This window comes from Notamacropus eugenii, chromosome 2 (assembly GCF_028372415.1).
Source record: "Notamacropus eugenii isolate mMacEug1 chromosome 2, mMacEug1.pri_v2, whole genome shotgun sequence".
NCBI lineage: Eukaryota > Metazoa > Chordata > Mammalia > Diprotodontia > Macropodidae > Notamacropus > Notamacropus eugenii.
Genome location: NC_092873.1, coordinates 371,850,669 through 371,867,319, shown reverse-complemented (window position 1 = coordinate 371,867,319; position 16,651 = coordinate 371,850,669). Strand labels below are relative to the sequence as shown.

At 36.8% G+C, this 16,651-nt stretch overlaps 1 protein-coding gene across 1 annotated transcript in view; it reads left to right on the top strand.

Moving 5' to 3' along the window:
- The window catches only part of SKA2 (spindle and kinetochore associated complex subunit 2), a 58,159-nt gene extending 44,345 nt beyond the window's left edge, over positions 1 to 13,814 (top strand). Inside the window, exons 5-7 of the mRNA XM_072638145.1 lie at positions 3,381 to 3,507; positions 5,161 to 5,197; positions 12,299 to 13,814. Coding sequence (XP_072494246.1) covers positions 3,381 to 3,488 — 108 coding nt within the window. The 3' untranslated portion in view covers positions 3,489 to 3,507; positions 5,161 to 5,197; positions 12,299 to 13,814. The remainder of the gene's footprint in view (positions 1 to 3,380; positions 3,508 to 5,160; positions 5,198 to 12,298) is intronic.
- The last annotated feature ends 2,837 nt before the right edge of the window (positions 13,815 to 16,651 follow it).

Below are 16,651 nucleotides of genomic sequence, written 5' to 3'. Positions count from 1 at the left end.
ATTAACTCACTTAACCTCTCTGGACTTTAGTTTGTTCATGTATATAGAGACGGGGTAGACTAGAAGACTTTCCAGTCTAAATTTAGAAACTGTGGTCCTTTGTAGACTCCTAATCCATGTACTGTTTGTTATGCAGGTATGTATGTATAACCCGGGCTCAGCCCTGGAGCCTCTCCTCTGTCTTTTGTTGATCTAATCAGCTTCCATAGATTCAGCTACCTTCTCATCAGGCATTTATTAACTGCTTTGTGCCAAGCACTGGGGATACAAAGTCAAAAATAAATAAATAAATAACCCCTTCCCTTCAGGAGCTTGATAGGGGAAACATTTACATATGCAACTAAATATAGTAAACACAAAAGAAGATATAAAATCATTTTGGGTGGGGATATTAGGGGCTGAGTGGGATTAGTTAAGTCTAGGGATTCTAAAGAGCAGAGGTGAGCAGAGAGGGATTCCAATCTTGGGCAAAAGCCCAAAGGCAGGAGTAGGAGTCTCCTATGTGATAAACCACAAGTAGGCCAGTGTGGCAGTAAGGGAGAATGCGGAAAGGGGAATGGTATGTAATCTACCTGGAAAGGTAAGCTGCAACCACATTGTGATTACTGTAAAGCTTAAATGGAGGATTTTCTGTTTTCAGTTAGAGTTGGTAGAGAGATATTTCAGCAGGGAAATGTGCTTTAGGAATATCAATGTACAAAGGATGGATTGGCAAGCAGAAAGACTATGTACAGGGAGGCCAATGAGGAGGCTATTGCAGGAAATGAGGACCTAGAAGGTTCTAGGTCTTAGATTATGATAATGGCTTTGTGAATGGAGAGGAGGAAGATGGCAGTTTTGAGAGAGTAGCATGGACAAGACTTGACAGCTGATTTCTGTCTACTTGCTGGACATTCCACCCAGATGTCACATTAACATCTCAAATTCTACATCCTGTATCTGGCCAGAGCACTGCTGTTTTTTCATTTTTCTACTCATCCAAGTTCAAAACCTGAGTCACCTTCAGCTCTTCATTCTCACTTATTATCCCATATCCAACCAGTTGTCAGATCTTATCAATTTCATCCCTTCAGTATTTTGCACGCCAGTGCTCATCTTTCTAGTCATAAAATGTCTACGCTAGTCCAGACTCTTATCACTCTTCTCCTGAACTATTGTAATAGCTTTCTAATTCACTCTGCACTCAATCACTTCTCTTTCCAATCCATCTTCTCTATAGTTGCTAAACTTATATTCCCAAAGTACAAGGAATCTTCACTCCCCTACTCAAAAAGTTTCAGTGGCTCCTTATTGCCTTTACAATAAAATACAAACTCATTTGTTCAGTATTTAAAGTCTTTCACAATCTGACTTCAGTTCATATTTCCAGGCTGATGGGTTATTACTCTCCTGTGACACTCTAATTCCAGCCAAATGCTACTGGCCTGTTTGCTGCCCCCCCTTCCCCCCCCCAATAAACAACATTTTGTCTCCCACTTAATCCCAGGTACCTGCGCCTGGAATGCTCTCTCTCTTCACTTCATGAAATTCTTAGTCCCTTTCAAGATTCAAGGGCCTTTCCTGATCCCAATGTATTCTCCTGTGCATGTATATCTTGTGTTCATTTCCCTCTGGAGAGGTCAGATCCCTATATTAGAATCCCTTGAAGTCAAGGACTGTCTCACTTTTGTATTCGCAGCCCTCCTATCCCAACACACAGAAGGTGATTAATCAGTGCTGGGTGATTGATTGTTATTGATTTTAAAGTACTGTAGTAGGATAGTACAAATAAAGATAAAATAAAACAGCCCATGTCATTGAGAAGCTTATATACTGCTGCACTCATTTCTAAATCCCTTGCAAATGACCTCTGCCTTTATCACTCTACTGAAACTACTGTTTGAAAGAAGTTACCAATACTTTCCTAATTTCTAAATCTAATGTCCTGTGCTCAGTTCTCATTTTCTTTATCTATTCTGTGACATTTGCTACTGTTGAATACCTCTGCCTTCTTAATAAGGTCTCTTCTCTTGATTTCATGACAATGAACTCATCTGGTTCTGCCTCTCTAGCTACTTCTCAATCTTTCCCACCTCTTGCTCCACATACTGCTGCATTGTGAAGCTACTCAAAGAATCTGTCCCTCACCCACTTTTCTGAATTCTCCTTGGTAATCTCATCCATTTCCATGGCTGAAACTTTGACATCTCTGTGGATTTATAGTCATATTTATGTATGTGTGTGTGTGTGAGACACACACGTACACACACACACACACACACACACGCACGCACGCACGCACGCTCCAAACCTCGCTGCTAGGCATCTATCTATACTGAGCTGTCTTTCCAGCACTTCTTAACTAACCTAAAACTTGTTCCCCTTCTGGACTTATTTCATGTAAGGTCACCATTATTAACCCAATTACCCTAACTGGAAACCAGTGCTGTCTTAAATTCCTCATCTCTTCCACCAAGCACATTCAATCAAATATTCCTTTCAGTTCTACCGCTATGATGGCTTTTCACTCCATCCTTAAACATTCACTCTGAAATGTGTCCCTTCCTCTCTGACTGTCCAAATTCTACTCATCCTTCCAAATCCAGTTCAATCCATTTTCCTCTATGAAATCTTTCTAGCCCACCGTAATCTTTACCTCTTCTAAACTCCTTTAATTATCTATGTAATTCATTCAGCATTTACTCATGTTCTATTTTGTTAAATCTTGATTTATTACCTAAATTTTATCATTTTTCAACTAGATTATAAATTACTTGAAACATTTCTTTCATTATAAAATTACTTGTCCCCCTTATTCCCTTCCCCCTCCCCCTCAACTTAAGACAGTGCATTGTACACAGTGCATATGCTCAGTGCATTTTTGTTGTTATTTCTGTTCATGTTCACCCAGGCCTGGAGTCAGGAAAACCTGAGTTTAAATACGGCCTCAAAACCTCACTAGCTTTGTGAACCTGAGCCAGTCACCTGACCTCCAAGTTTCCTTATCTGTAAAATGAGGATAATAATAGCACCTACCTCCCAAGGTTGTTATGAAGATCAAATGAGATAATAATTGTAAAGTGCTAAATAAATGTTGGCTATCATTATTATTAGTTTCATACAAATTGGATTTGCCCTTTTCTAAAAATGGGTTTACTTTATGGGGTTGTAGAGAAAAACAAAATAAAAGACTGAAGGAGAAAAATGTAGATATGAATTTGATAGAACATCTCTCTTTAATAACTGCATAGTGTAATGTAATACATTTAATTGATTCATCTTTTCTTCCATAATTGGAGATCATATAACTAGTAAAACTGTAAAAAAAATGTATTTTGCTGTAAAACTTAGAAGCTTAAAGAATATGAAATAAAGACCATATCGTATTCTTTCTTATCTAGTTGTCACCTCTGACTAAGGAAGAGCAGACCGCAGTAGAGCAATTACAATCCCATTCAACATGCCAGACTTCAGGAGGAATCGACTTGCATAAGACAACTCTAATGTAGTTTTCTAGCATGAGTGTTTGTATGTACATATTTAATATTTTGTTTTCTGTTTGTACATTGTCTTTATTTTGAAAGAAGAAAAGAACAATTAGCACTATTAAATCTAGAAGGAAACCTGAAGTGACATATTTCAAAGAACAATAGTTCTTTGTTTGCGTGTGCTGTGTGAATTTTCATTTATATAATTGGTATAACTCTGTACCAGTTAATTAAGATCCAGTCCAATTGAAAAAATACATGCACGTTATCTAATCTAAGGTAAAAAAAAAAACAACAGGTTAATGGCTGAAGTCATAGATATAGAAATTCTGAGGGGGAAATGGAGGAAGATATAGAGGGACCCTGGGGAAGCTTCATAAGACAGAAAGCTAAGAAATCAAGAGATGACGGGACAGTAAAAGTACCTGCAGATGAGTAGTTTTTGCTCCATATGAATTCTTCCATCTGCTTTCATTCATTCAACAATAAACACCTATTATATATGTTATTGTGCAAAATACTCTCCTGATTTCTTGTTATATTTAGGTGAGTATTATTCAGTAGTGATTTTAAGTAGTTTGATGTAAAGACCATTAGACCAGTCTGGTTACTTGAGTTATATGCCCAATTTTGCCCTGGCTAGCTTTGTTATTTTTGGGCAGTCACTTCAAATCTCTGTGCTTCAGTGTCCTTATCTGAATAATGGGAATAATATTCCTGTCCCAGTTTACCTTTCAGGGATGTTGTGAGAATAGTCATCGAATCAAGAAAAAGCATAGATGAAGGTACTTCTGAAATTAAAGAAAGAAGGATGTATAAAGGTGTTATCACCTGTATTATATTTTTTAAGCTTAGACATCACTGGTGCAAATAATTGTACTCCTGTGACTGGTTATGGCCTAATTGTGACTTACCCATCTTCCTGTGTAATACAATATATAACTAAAAATATCAGAGGAATATCTGAAGAGATAGCAAACTAACTTCTTATGTAGGCCAGGAAATTTCATTCTGTTCACCCCACCATCTATCTAGCCTGGCTGCTGTTGTTTCCCATAAGCTGGTGGCCACGGTCTCTGTAATGTTTCAGAAGGCCCTTGTATTTTGACTTAACTTTCATCCATCCCTCTGCACAGCAATTGTTTTTTCTATTTGGTGTTTCTATGTTGTACATAAGAAAAGCCACATAAGCAGAATTCAGAGAAACAAGCAGCTGCCTCTGTTGATCAATCAGTCTTTTTTGCCTGTTAAGTTTCAGTAATAGTAGTAGGCAACACAAGGATGGAAGATAGATGCTTATTTCAGCCAAAAAAAACCTGCCAAAATTGCAAATAATTGGAATTTTGTTGTTTTTGAAAGAAGATAAAAGGTATTTTTTGATTCCTATTTAGAGAAATGGTAATATGATTATGTTGTTAGTTTGCTCTTTCCTTGAGCTAACTTAGGAGAAGACAGACAGCTTTCTTAAATGGATTTCCTGGCAGCTGAGCAGATCGTGTGGTGGCTCTGAGAGAGCTATACTTGATGTCAGTTAGTGTTGGTGAAATTAGAAGGGGGTGGGGAACAGCACTTGGACAAGGAGATAGTTGATAGTACAAAGTTTTTGTTTTAAGTGGTACAACTCATAAAAAGGATTAATTTTTAAAATCAGAAGACAGAAAATATGAAAACTTTTTATCTTGTTTCCTTTCAGTCACCTTGGTTGAAGTTTTCATCACAATTTCAAACAGGTAAATGCTGTTCAAACTTCTGACCAAAATCAACTTTGTAAAAAGTTATGTGTATGTATGATTTTTTTTCTGAATAAGGCATTTGTGGTTTATATCTGTTAAACAATTCTCAAATTGTTTCATTTAAAATTTGCTTTTTGTGATAGATTAAGATTGCACATTCAGGATAATCCTTTTAGTAGGGTATAATTTTAGGTCAGGGCTATTCATTTTAGTCTTTGTATTCCTCACTGCTATCAGAGTGCCTTGCAAATAGAAGACATTTAAATAAATCCTTACTGAATTGTTGATAGACTATATCATAACTAAACCTAGCTAAGATAATACGATTTTAGGTCTTCCAGGTCCCTTATAGTCTATGTTGACATTGAGAAAACCTAAAGTTTCATATTACATAGCCTTAATTATTTTTTATTATGAATTACCATTTCTGAAAATCAATTAGATGAAGCTACTTCTGGAAAAATATAAATTCTTAAATTATTATGAAGGCATTTGTTTTGGTGTGCTTGTAAAGTAAGTTGCCTTAACCTAAGAGGGCACATAACTAAAAGAAAAAAAATTTAAGTACACCAGGAATAACTTTTTCATATTCATTGATTGATGTAATTCAGATTCTCTAGGATAAGCCTGCAATTGTACCAAAGCTCTACTAATAGATTAGATTTAATTAACACAGGTATCTAAAACAATGCATATCTAAAGATATGGAGCTGTAATTTGAATACTCCATCAGGTTCTTAAAGGATACTATTGAACCATACTGACCAAAAAAACCTTTCATTTACCACCTTTTCAGCCCTGCATGTTAACAGAACTAGAGATGACTAAATACAGAGATATTGATGTATAGTTTTCTGTACTTGGAACTTATGTTAAACAGCTATTACATTAAAAAGACTCTTGTGATGCTTAACCACAAGGGGGCGCTCAAAGCAGGAAAATACCAATCTTCCTTTTCTCTTCCCTAGAGACAGAAACTAAACATCCTCCCTGGTTCTTTGCTTTTCCATCTGCCCTGGCCTCTGCCTCTTGTAAAAGACAGAGAGATCCCTGTAAGCCTGCAAAGCTGTGTACTTGGAAACCCTCTCCTTTGTCCTTTTCCCTAAATGACCAGTTTGTACTTGTACTTCATAATTACTGGAGCCCTCACACTGATTGAGCATTCATTTGAGGGGCTTCATTTGGACTAAGTCTGCACATTGAAGCAATGTAGTTGAAATGAGTATTTTAGGCAGATGATGGTAAAAGGAAACCATGTTAACAATGGATAGTTTTTTCATTGTTACTTTTGTGACATCAAGAGTATCGCATTTTATTTAAGAAGTGAAAAAAAATAATCAACATCTGTGGGAAAAGTCCATTTTAAAATATTTAAATGAAACATTTCTTTACATAAAAAGAAGAACAGAACAATTATATTCTTGCTATGGGGCAGGTTGCCAAGAGAACCAAGCCCACAGGATTGCTTTAGGTAGATCCTGGTAAAAACATTTCATATAGCTCAATACAAGTTATGTGCACCTTTACAGGAGTAGGAAAACTCAGATCATCAACAAATTAGTACAAAAGCATCATAGTGTGGGAGCTAAGAAACTACCATAAGCAGTAACAAAGTACAGAGGAGGTACAGAGTTTTATAGAACTCATTACTTGGAGGTGATTGACAATGGCAAGTTTCATCAACAATGGGCTGAGGTTTCATCAAGCCTGAAATAAAGATATTTGTATTGGTAACCTATAGATTTAGGATATATATAGGTATACACCCACATATACATATTACATATATGTATGTATACACACATATATGTGTGTTTTATATGTATTTGTATACTATATATTTATAAAACATTGTTTCACAGATAACACATGGGAGGCCCTGGAATTTTGGGACTCCAGCCTCTAACAGGTTCAATCTTGATCTGGTCAGACAGGCAGACGGCTTTGGAGGGGTTAATAATCAGCTTTATTCTAGTCTAGTCTTCTCAAATGGTTGCTGGGAGAATCAGCTTCTATGGCATTCCCTAATCACCCTTTTCACAGGGACCGAGGAGAAGAAGGGGCAACTATCCAGGCGTCTCAATGGGGTCAATCAAGACAGACACCACTTGTGCACTACCCTAAATCTCCTCAAGCTTCAGCGGGGGCCAGTTGAGGCACACACAGATTTCCCTATGGATTCCCCTGGTTTTCCCCACTCATTAACCAGTGCCTACTGGCTTTATAGGGCAACAGACAAAGAAGGCATCTTGCCAACAGTGGCCTCACAGGTTAACTTTAGCAATATTGTCATTCTGTGCAAGTGTACTAAACATTACATTATGTCACCCTTTATCTCACAGTAGGACTGTCTGTCATGATTCTGAGAATTACTATCTAGAATCCTTGGAACTATTCTGGGAGTTATTATCTAACACGTGGAAACTAGACATTCCCATGGCCATGGATCCTGAGAAACTAAACTAAAAATAACAAAATCCTCCTTACATACAAACATACACACACATCTCCTCATTCAGAAATCTTAGGAAGAATATTATGTAAAAGGAAGGAAAGACACAACTAACAAAATCGACTACCTTTTCAGCTTCTTAGTATAGTATTTCACTGTAATTCTTAGCTATTATTTGGTCTAGTGTGAGTGTCAGTGTTTTGCTGAAGTGAATATGTTGAGGCTTGGGTGGTTCTGCCTCCTGCTTGAGTAGCCATCTTGTCTGGGAGTCATCTTTTTTATATCGTAAAGACTTGGGTACATCATCTCCTGAATCAAATTTTAAGGTTCTGGAAATCTGGTACCATGTCCTGCACTTCTTTGCTTTCTCTAATGATGAGCCTTTTTGAACTCAGCCACTCTGATCTTCAGATGAGCTGGTTCAGAGGTGGTGGTCCAGAAGTAGCCCATAGGCAAAGCTGGTCTGACTCTGTCGAACCTGCTAGAACCTGCATTCTCCTACCATATGTTTCTAGATGCCTCTTCACTTTCTCATTCCCATGCCAGTGAGATGACAGAGAAAGACTTTAGTGTGGGGGCTTTTGACTAGTCTGATAAGATGCAAGGTGATTGCTTAATACCAAGTTGAATGTTAGCATCCCAAGGAAATAAGCTTTTTTTTAACTATATGATGAGTCACATTTTAATTTTTTATATGAAATAACCTTTTTTTATTTTTCCTACTTAATAGTATTTTATTTTTTCCAATTGCATGTGAATATAGTTTTCAACATTCACTTTTATAAGATTTTGAGTTCCAAATTTTTTCTCCTTCCCTTTCCCCTCCCCCCCAAGATGGCAAGCAGTCTGATTTAGACTACACATGAATAATCATATTAAACATATGGGAATAAGCTTTTTAATAATTCATACCTTACCCTCTTCCAAGAAGATTTGAGGTAGCTTATAAAATTAAGTATCCAAAACAGTACAACTTAAATTTTCTAAAGCACATAGGAAAACAAAAAACACATAATAAAAGCACATAACAAAACCAAATAGAATGAGCAAATGTTACCAGGTACCTGAAATTGGTTCATTGCTGAAATTTAGCTCTGAGTATCCAGGCAGCTGAGATAAAAAGGGATACATGTTGACTTACATATTTCTTTTCTGTCTGATTAAAAGAAAAAGTGCAAGTTTGTTTGGAGAGTCTTTTTCCTGGTGTTGAATATCAAGGAAAAATGTTTTATCACATGGATAATTGGATAATCACAGGAACATTGGATAATAGCAGTGGTTTTACAGACGACACAAATTGAAATTGACATTTCTTATATCAACTCTCCATAAAAGCTGAAGGCATGACATTAAATTTTAACTCAAGCATTTCTGTCCTCAGCTGAGCAAATATGGTCTAGGTATATTACTTTCTGATGAGCCAAATTAATTCAGTTTGGAGAGCCTAGAGCAAAGATATTAAACATACAACCCACTACATTTCCTAGTGTGACCTGAACCAGATTAAAATGTAATTGGGAAATATTTAACAAAGTACAATAAAACAGATAATATTAATATGCTGTTTTCTAAGTCAATATATAGCCCATGGGGATCCTTGTTTTTGGACTGAGTAGCCCTGTTTCTATTGGCATTTAACAACATTGGTGTAGAACAAAGGAGAGTTAACTTCTGTTACACCATCTCTTTGAAATATCAGACGTCTCTAAGGAGCTGTTGACAAGTACAGGATTACAACAAATTCATAATGAGTTCAGGAAGTGTTGATATTCTGTGCTGCTAATTAATGAAAGATCCATATGTTTTGGAAATCAACTATGCCAAAGGCAGCAGAAGAATTCTGTTATGAAGATTTTGGGCCATGACTTGCTCTTGGTCGAAGCAGAGTAACAGCCCACTTCCATGCAGAGTTGGAATACAAGAGTATATATGGATAAAATTAAATACAAATACAGAGTGATCTGCTTGGCATTCAGAGCCCTTCATAACTTAGCCTTCACCTGCCTTTCCAGTCTTCTTACACCTTACTTCCAGAACAGTTACTCATCAGTCCAGTAAAACTGGCCTCTTCCACCAACGAGACTATCTCTTGGCTCCTGGCATTCTCTCTGGCTATTCTCCCTCCTCTCCTCTATTTTACTGACCTCCCTGGCTTCCTTTAAATCTCAACTAAAATCCCACCTTTTATTGGAAGCCTTATCCAACCTTCCTTAAATCTAATGACTTCTCTCTGTTAATTATTTATCCCATATACAACTTATTTTGTATGCATTTGTTTACATGTCTCTCCCATTAGGTTATAAGCTCCTTGAGGGTAGGGACTGCTCGTTGCCTCTTTTGGTATTCCGTGTTTATCACAATACCTGGCACATAGTAGGCCTTTAATGTTTGTTTTTTGTTTATTAATTAGTATTCTTCTTCAAAAGACAGCTTTGAATCTGCTCCATCATATAGACAATACTTGGTTGAGACGTCCAAGAACTATAACACTATTTAACCTGCTACAGAATTTTGAGTCCAGAAAAGTTTTAAGGACAAGTGTTAATGATCCTCCATCTCAATCACAAAAGAACCTCAGAATAGCCTCTATACAGTATCTGATTTTTAAGTAGAATTGTACCTCAATGGGTCCACCAAGATAAATTAGCATAATCTAAATAAAGGTTTTGCTTATTTGATATTGTTCATTTAAATAGCATGTTAGACTTTGAAACAACCTCAAAGATAAACCAGTCCAGCCCTGTATACCAATGCAGTGATTTTAATTTTAATATATATAGTTGGTACTCAGCCAACAGGTACAACTACTTCTTAAGTCCATTTCTAGTTAGACCTAAAATTGTCATTTTTTCCCCACAATTGTAACATATACATAGATAGCTTCATCTCAGTGCTATACCACGTTATAAATTAAAAGGAAGGAGATGCAGCTGTTTTGGTCACTTTTAAGATTCTAATTTTATGTCATCAATTCCTGTCCATTCAAATTTTAGCAATAATATGCTTCAGGCTTCAAAGAAGCAATAATAGCTCCAGTTCCATGTAGAATTTGACCTCTATTTCCTATCCATCAAAGACTGATGAAAGAATAATAAAGAATTATAAGTCTTCTAAGTTATTTGATTTCCCCCCAGAGATAGAAAGGTATAGCAGTAATCAGTAGCTGAACATTTATGGTTGAGACTTGCTTGCTTCTGGAGGGAAATACTAGATGAAAAGACCCAATTTGTTGAGAAAAATAGCGTGGAATTTTACAAAGACATCTAGTAAGTGTGATGGTGCTGGGGGGGAATCAAAGGTTCCCATTTTGGGTGTAATAGACAACATTTAGAGTCTATCCTGACAGAACTATACCTATGAAGTTATTTAAGGTAAATAATTTGGCAGGGATTGATGAGAGCTATATCATGTGGTATGGGCAAAAGAACTTCTGCTGGAGTCTTTTTCAACTTTATATTATTTGACTAGGTCTTACAGAGTGAGGTTATTAGATCCCAGCTAGGAAGCATCTGAGATCTACAAAATACAGGAATTTACCTAGGACCATATAGTCAAATGAAATAACTTCTTTATGGTGAGCTTCTCTGCATTTGACAAATGCCTCAGGGCTCCAGGAAGCAAGGTTAGAACAAACCCAAGTGCCACGAATTTATATTAAGGAATCCAAGAATCCGAGAACTAGAAGTATGGCGAGGAACTTAAGGGATAAGTCTAGCCAGAAACTTCAAGTAATCATGTGACCCTAATGGAATTAGCTTCATGCTGTGTTAAGGACTCTTGATATTGATGGCCCAATTTAGTTAAATTCCATAAATATTTATTGAGCTCCTATTGTGTACTATGTACTGAGCAACAGAGTTGCTCCCTTTTCAATTCTGCATACCCCTTTGTGAGGAGGTTACTACACAGTGAGGGGTACTCAGAGTATTTTGACAGTGAGAGTCCATGTGAGTTTGGAAACCCTGAGGAATTCTCTACCTCTGTAATACTCTATGGTCCAACTCCATTAGTCCTCCTGTGAGATAGTAAGGCTTCTGAGTCTGGGCCTTGCCTATTTCCTGCAAGGAAAAGCTTTATCTTTGTCTTCATGAGAAAAGTCTTGGGACCTTGTTCACCTGTCCAATGGAATAGATAGGGATAGGGAAAGTTGCTGTGAGGAAATAAGGTTGCTAGGGGCAGCAGCTGCTAATAAGAATACATTTAAGACTACGTAGATTCAACTTGTGACTCAACACTGTCTACACTCACCTGAGGAAGTGATGGTACCCTCTCACTGCCCATTTATCAATGGATACTTGTCCTTTCTATGATTCGTCTTTTAGCCATTCTGTGGCAATAGTGTTTCCAAATCTATATTCAGTATTGTTTCTGCTGGCTGAACCCACAGCTTCTTAGTGGGATCTGTTATAATAAAATAAACCTTAGGGTATGTGATTTGTACACTTATTTACTGGGATAAATGGAAACTGGATAATGAAATTTCATTTTTAATTGCCAACTTAAATTTTAAAAATTAGCAAATTTGAGTTTTCATTTAATATTAGCAATAGATGTCTATATCTGGAAGGAAAATTTGGCCAAAGTAATAATTTTGGGAACCAGTCTTCCTAATCTTTTTTTTAATGATCTTTCCCCCATTTTTATAGAACTCTACTGAATATGATACTGATGAACAGATGATACTGATGAATGTGAGAGCCAGGAGACTAAGCTACAAAGCTGGAAAGAACTGAAGTTAAGAAAAATGGAAATAGTAAGATGAACAAGGCAGATTAAAGACAAAGAGTCTGTTCATTTCGATGCATGAAATGAGCATTATCTCCTCATGTGCCAGGAAGCTGTTATTTTGACAGTGATGATATGGTGATAAATATGTGGTGAGACTTGCTTGTGCTATATTAACTATTTGTAAGAAGTGTTCCTTTAAGACAAAAAAAAATCTGTAAACCATCTAAGTACTGTTTTTAACTGCATCATGTTTTACTTTTGTATCCTGGGAATTAGTCTAAGTTCTCTCTATTCAGTGAAGTAGAGTGTTTCTTTGGAGCTTTAAGACAGAAGTGTTTGAGAGCTTAGTAGTCAAAATCAATCCCTAAATTGCTATATTTGAGAAGTGCATTTAACCTCCCCAGTCTTAGTTTTCCTCTTTAGGAAATTAAGATTTAATTTGTTTTATCCACCTCCCAGTGATGAAGAAAATATTGTATCTACAGACAAACAAATTCCTTGGGGTAGGAATTGTCAGCATGTGAAGTTTTATTGTCATTGCTTGGGTCTAGACTTGATCATTTTTTTTTCAAATGCCTGCTTTTATTTTCTTAACCTGATAAAGATAAAATAAAAGGTGTCCACAGTGTCTTTATGAACTCATATAGAAGGATAAATATTATTGTGTGTTTTGAGAATTAAAAGTACAACATAATTTTAATGGGAAAAGCTAAAGAGCTTTTTGTGTATTTCCTTTTACTATTTTACTTGGTGTGCTGTGATGATATTAACTACTCTTTGGTTTCTGTGATCCCGGTGGTCATTTTAAGTATTTTATTTCAATGCTTATTTCAGATTTTGTATATAAATCCATTAAGTTTATCATGTCTTGGAAGTGCATGCTAATTAATATCATTGTACTGGATTTGTTAAATTAGAATATTCCAACACTTTTAACAAGCAGATTTGTTGTATTTTTTCTGAAAAGTTTTTTAAGGTTAAAAGATCATACTGATAATCCATATAAAATATTTAAAATTAAATATGCAAAAACAGTTATATAACATCAGACAGTGAGGTCAAAGACACTCATTCCATTATTCCATATATAACATTTACATCAAAAATTATTGTCTTTTAATTTATAGGCCTAAATTAAGATGTGAATTCTTCAGTAACGTAAAAGGTTTCAGTAAAGTAAGATATCATTATTTTTATGATGTGATATGATATATGATTTTATCACTGGAAATAACTTTAAAGAAGAAGCAACACCATCTGCTCCATCAAAGCACCCTAAGGACCATGGGACTTTTACATATGATTTGCAGCTAAAACCTTCCATATGTGTTGAGTTTCCCATTAGAATGGAAAAGTAAGGAATTGTGTTGCTTTTCTATTTGTATTCCTAGTGCTTTGCATATAGTAAAACTTAATAAAAGCTCTATTCATTTACTCACGCATTGTTCACACAATCAATATACAATTACTCCTAAAACCAAACTCTCAGTAATTTGTGTGCATTTGTATTAAGTTTCATTAATATGAGCAAACTGGTAAGGCCCTGCCTGAATCAGTAAAGGATGAATCATAAAATAATTGAATCTATGATCTCATCTATGTGGGCACCCCTTCCATTTGTTCAAATGGCAACTCATCCATACCTCAATCCATGTAATTCTCGTCCATGTTCTCTTATAGTCCTTCCAAAGACGATCTATTCAGTATGTGGAAGGAAGGCTGTCTTCTAGGTTTCATTTATGTTTCATAAGGAGCAACGTAGCTCTCAGACTGTCCATCTGATACACTTAACTCTTCCTAGTTGGCCAGCTAGATTTCAAGAAATAATAGTTCTAATTTCAAAGCATAAATAGAAAGTTTTAAGAACCTGTTTTTTAGAGACAGGGTTAAGTGACTTGGCCAGGGTCACACAGCTAGTAAATGTCTGATACTGGATTTGAACTCAGGTTCTCCTGATTCTAGGGCCAGTGCTCTAAACAATGTACCACTTAGCCACCCCAGAACCTAGTTTTAAGAAATAAAACTTCTGAAGAAAGAGTTTAGCACCTGTATGGAATATGGGACCCACATGTGTAGCATGGCCCAAATATGGGGAGGGTAATGTTGTCCTTGAATGGCTCAAAGGGAGACAGAATAGATATCTCCAGCTTCTCCCCTCACCCTTCTCCAAGAGAAACTGTCATTCCTGCCTAGACATTATGGCCAGAGACCACTACTCTGTCCTCAGATAGAGGAGGTGCAAAGCTGGAATATCTGCTCTCTTATTGTTCATCTAAGAGATATGATCAGGTTCCATGTAACTTTTTATTGTTTTGTCATTTTGTGGGGAAGAGAAAACCTCTAGCTCTATATTCAAGTCTTGATGCCTTCTTCACTAAATACCGGGTTCACAATGAATCCACATAGAGAATAATAAAGCAAAGAAATTCATCTATCCAAATCATAGCAAAACAGAAACCAGAGAAGGTACACATAGGAGTAAAAGTGCTCTTCCATTGGGATCAAGATAACAGCTCAAATGATGACTGTCTTAGATCTCACCCAAGGGGAAATTTCCCAGTCTCTACGGTGAATAAGGACATAAGGGAGATTGCTCACTTCTACCATGTCTTCCCAGAGTCTTCCTTCAGCAATCTTAAGTGGGATTGTCCTATTTCATCTGCTCTCTTGAAGTTGGAAGCAAAAAGCCAACTTGACTGAAGACTTAATTAGAGAATCTCCAAAGGGCAACTGCTTAGAACTGAAGCTCTTGCCTCTCTTCAACTCTGCCTTGCTTCATTGGGGCAGGGCCTTCATTTGTACAACTAAGAATTCCCTACTAAAGGGCATTAAGACATGGGTTATACAAATAAAGGTAAATTTCAATCCAGAACATTCTTGAATTATTACAACTTAATTTGCTTAAATTGACATATCAGCAATGCTTTTATGAAGTACCTACTATGTGCCAGGTGTTGCACTAGATGCTTTGGATACAAAGAATAAAGGGAAAATACCTCTTCAATGAACTTACATTTTATAGGAAAGAACGTATAAATGTTTTCAGTCACTTTTCAGTTGTGTCTGATTCTTTGTGACCCCATTTGGGGTTTTCTGCGCAAAGATTTTGGAGTAGTTTGCCATTTCCTTCCCCAGCTCATTTTACAGATGAGAAACTAAGGCAAACAGGGTTAATGATTTGCATAGGGTCACACAGCTAGTAAGTGTCTGGGGTCAGATTTGAACTCAGAAAGATGAACGAATCTTCCTGATGAAAGGCCACTCTATCCACTATGTCACCTAGCTGCTCTAGCATATACATATGTAACTATATTAAAGTGGGATGGAAGGGGAGATACTAACAGCTGGAGAAAAGAGGAAGGGCTTCAGGTAGAATGTTTATGTGTGTTCGTCCTTCGTTGCCAAAGAAGACCATGCCATCAGAGAAGTAATGACATGACTTGCACTTAACTTTGTTTTGAGTAAGGGAGGGCAGTGCAGGTCACCAGCCTCACTTCTCCTCCAGAGCCATCTGAATGCAGTGACCAGGTATTCATCAGGATGACTGGAGATGACCCAGGATGAGGCAGTTGGGGTTAAGTGACTTGCCCAAGGTCACACAGCTAGTGAGTGTCAAGTGTCTGAGGTGAGATTTGAACTCAGGCCCTCCTGACTTCTGCAGTGGTGCTCTATCCACTGCACCACCTAGCTGCCCCAATAGAATGCTTAAGATGAGTCTTAAAAGAAACAAGGGAGTGCATTCCAGATGTGGGGGATGTCAGGTGCAACAGCAGCTGGGCCATGTAGAGAACAGTAACAAAGGTAGACTGCCTGGACCAAGAAAAGCAAATTTATTACAATTAGCCTAGAAACATATATTGAGGTCAAGTTACAAGGAGCGTTTAATGCCAAGTAGAGCAGTTTGTATTTGCTCTTGGTGGATGCTGTTTCATTTTTCATGAAGCTCATTTTAAAATGAAAATAGTGAATGCCTTTGGTGATTTAAGTTTCCAGCTTGTTTTGAGTCCCCAAAGATAGACTTGCCCTGGATGGGGGAAGGTAAATTTAGAGCAGACTATTTTCTTTTCACTTAACAAGATTGAAAAGGGTCAAGAAGCTAGATAGGCAATACAGTTAAGCCAATGTATTTAGGTTGCTTTTCAAATTACACTGCAGTTCTCATCCTAATAGTTAAAGAACCAAATAAAGCTCACTCAGCTTTAAGAATTCATAAATAACTAAAGCATCAGAGTTCTCAAATGGAACTGTCCCATAACCCTCCTTTTCTCATG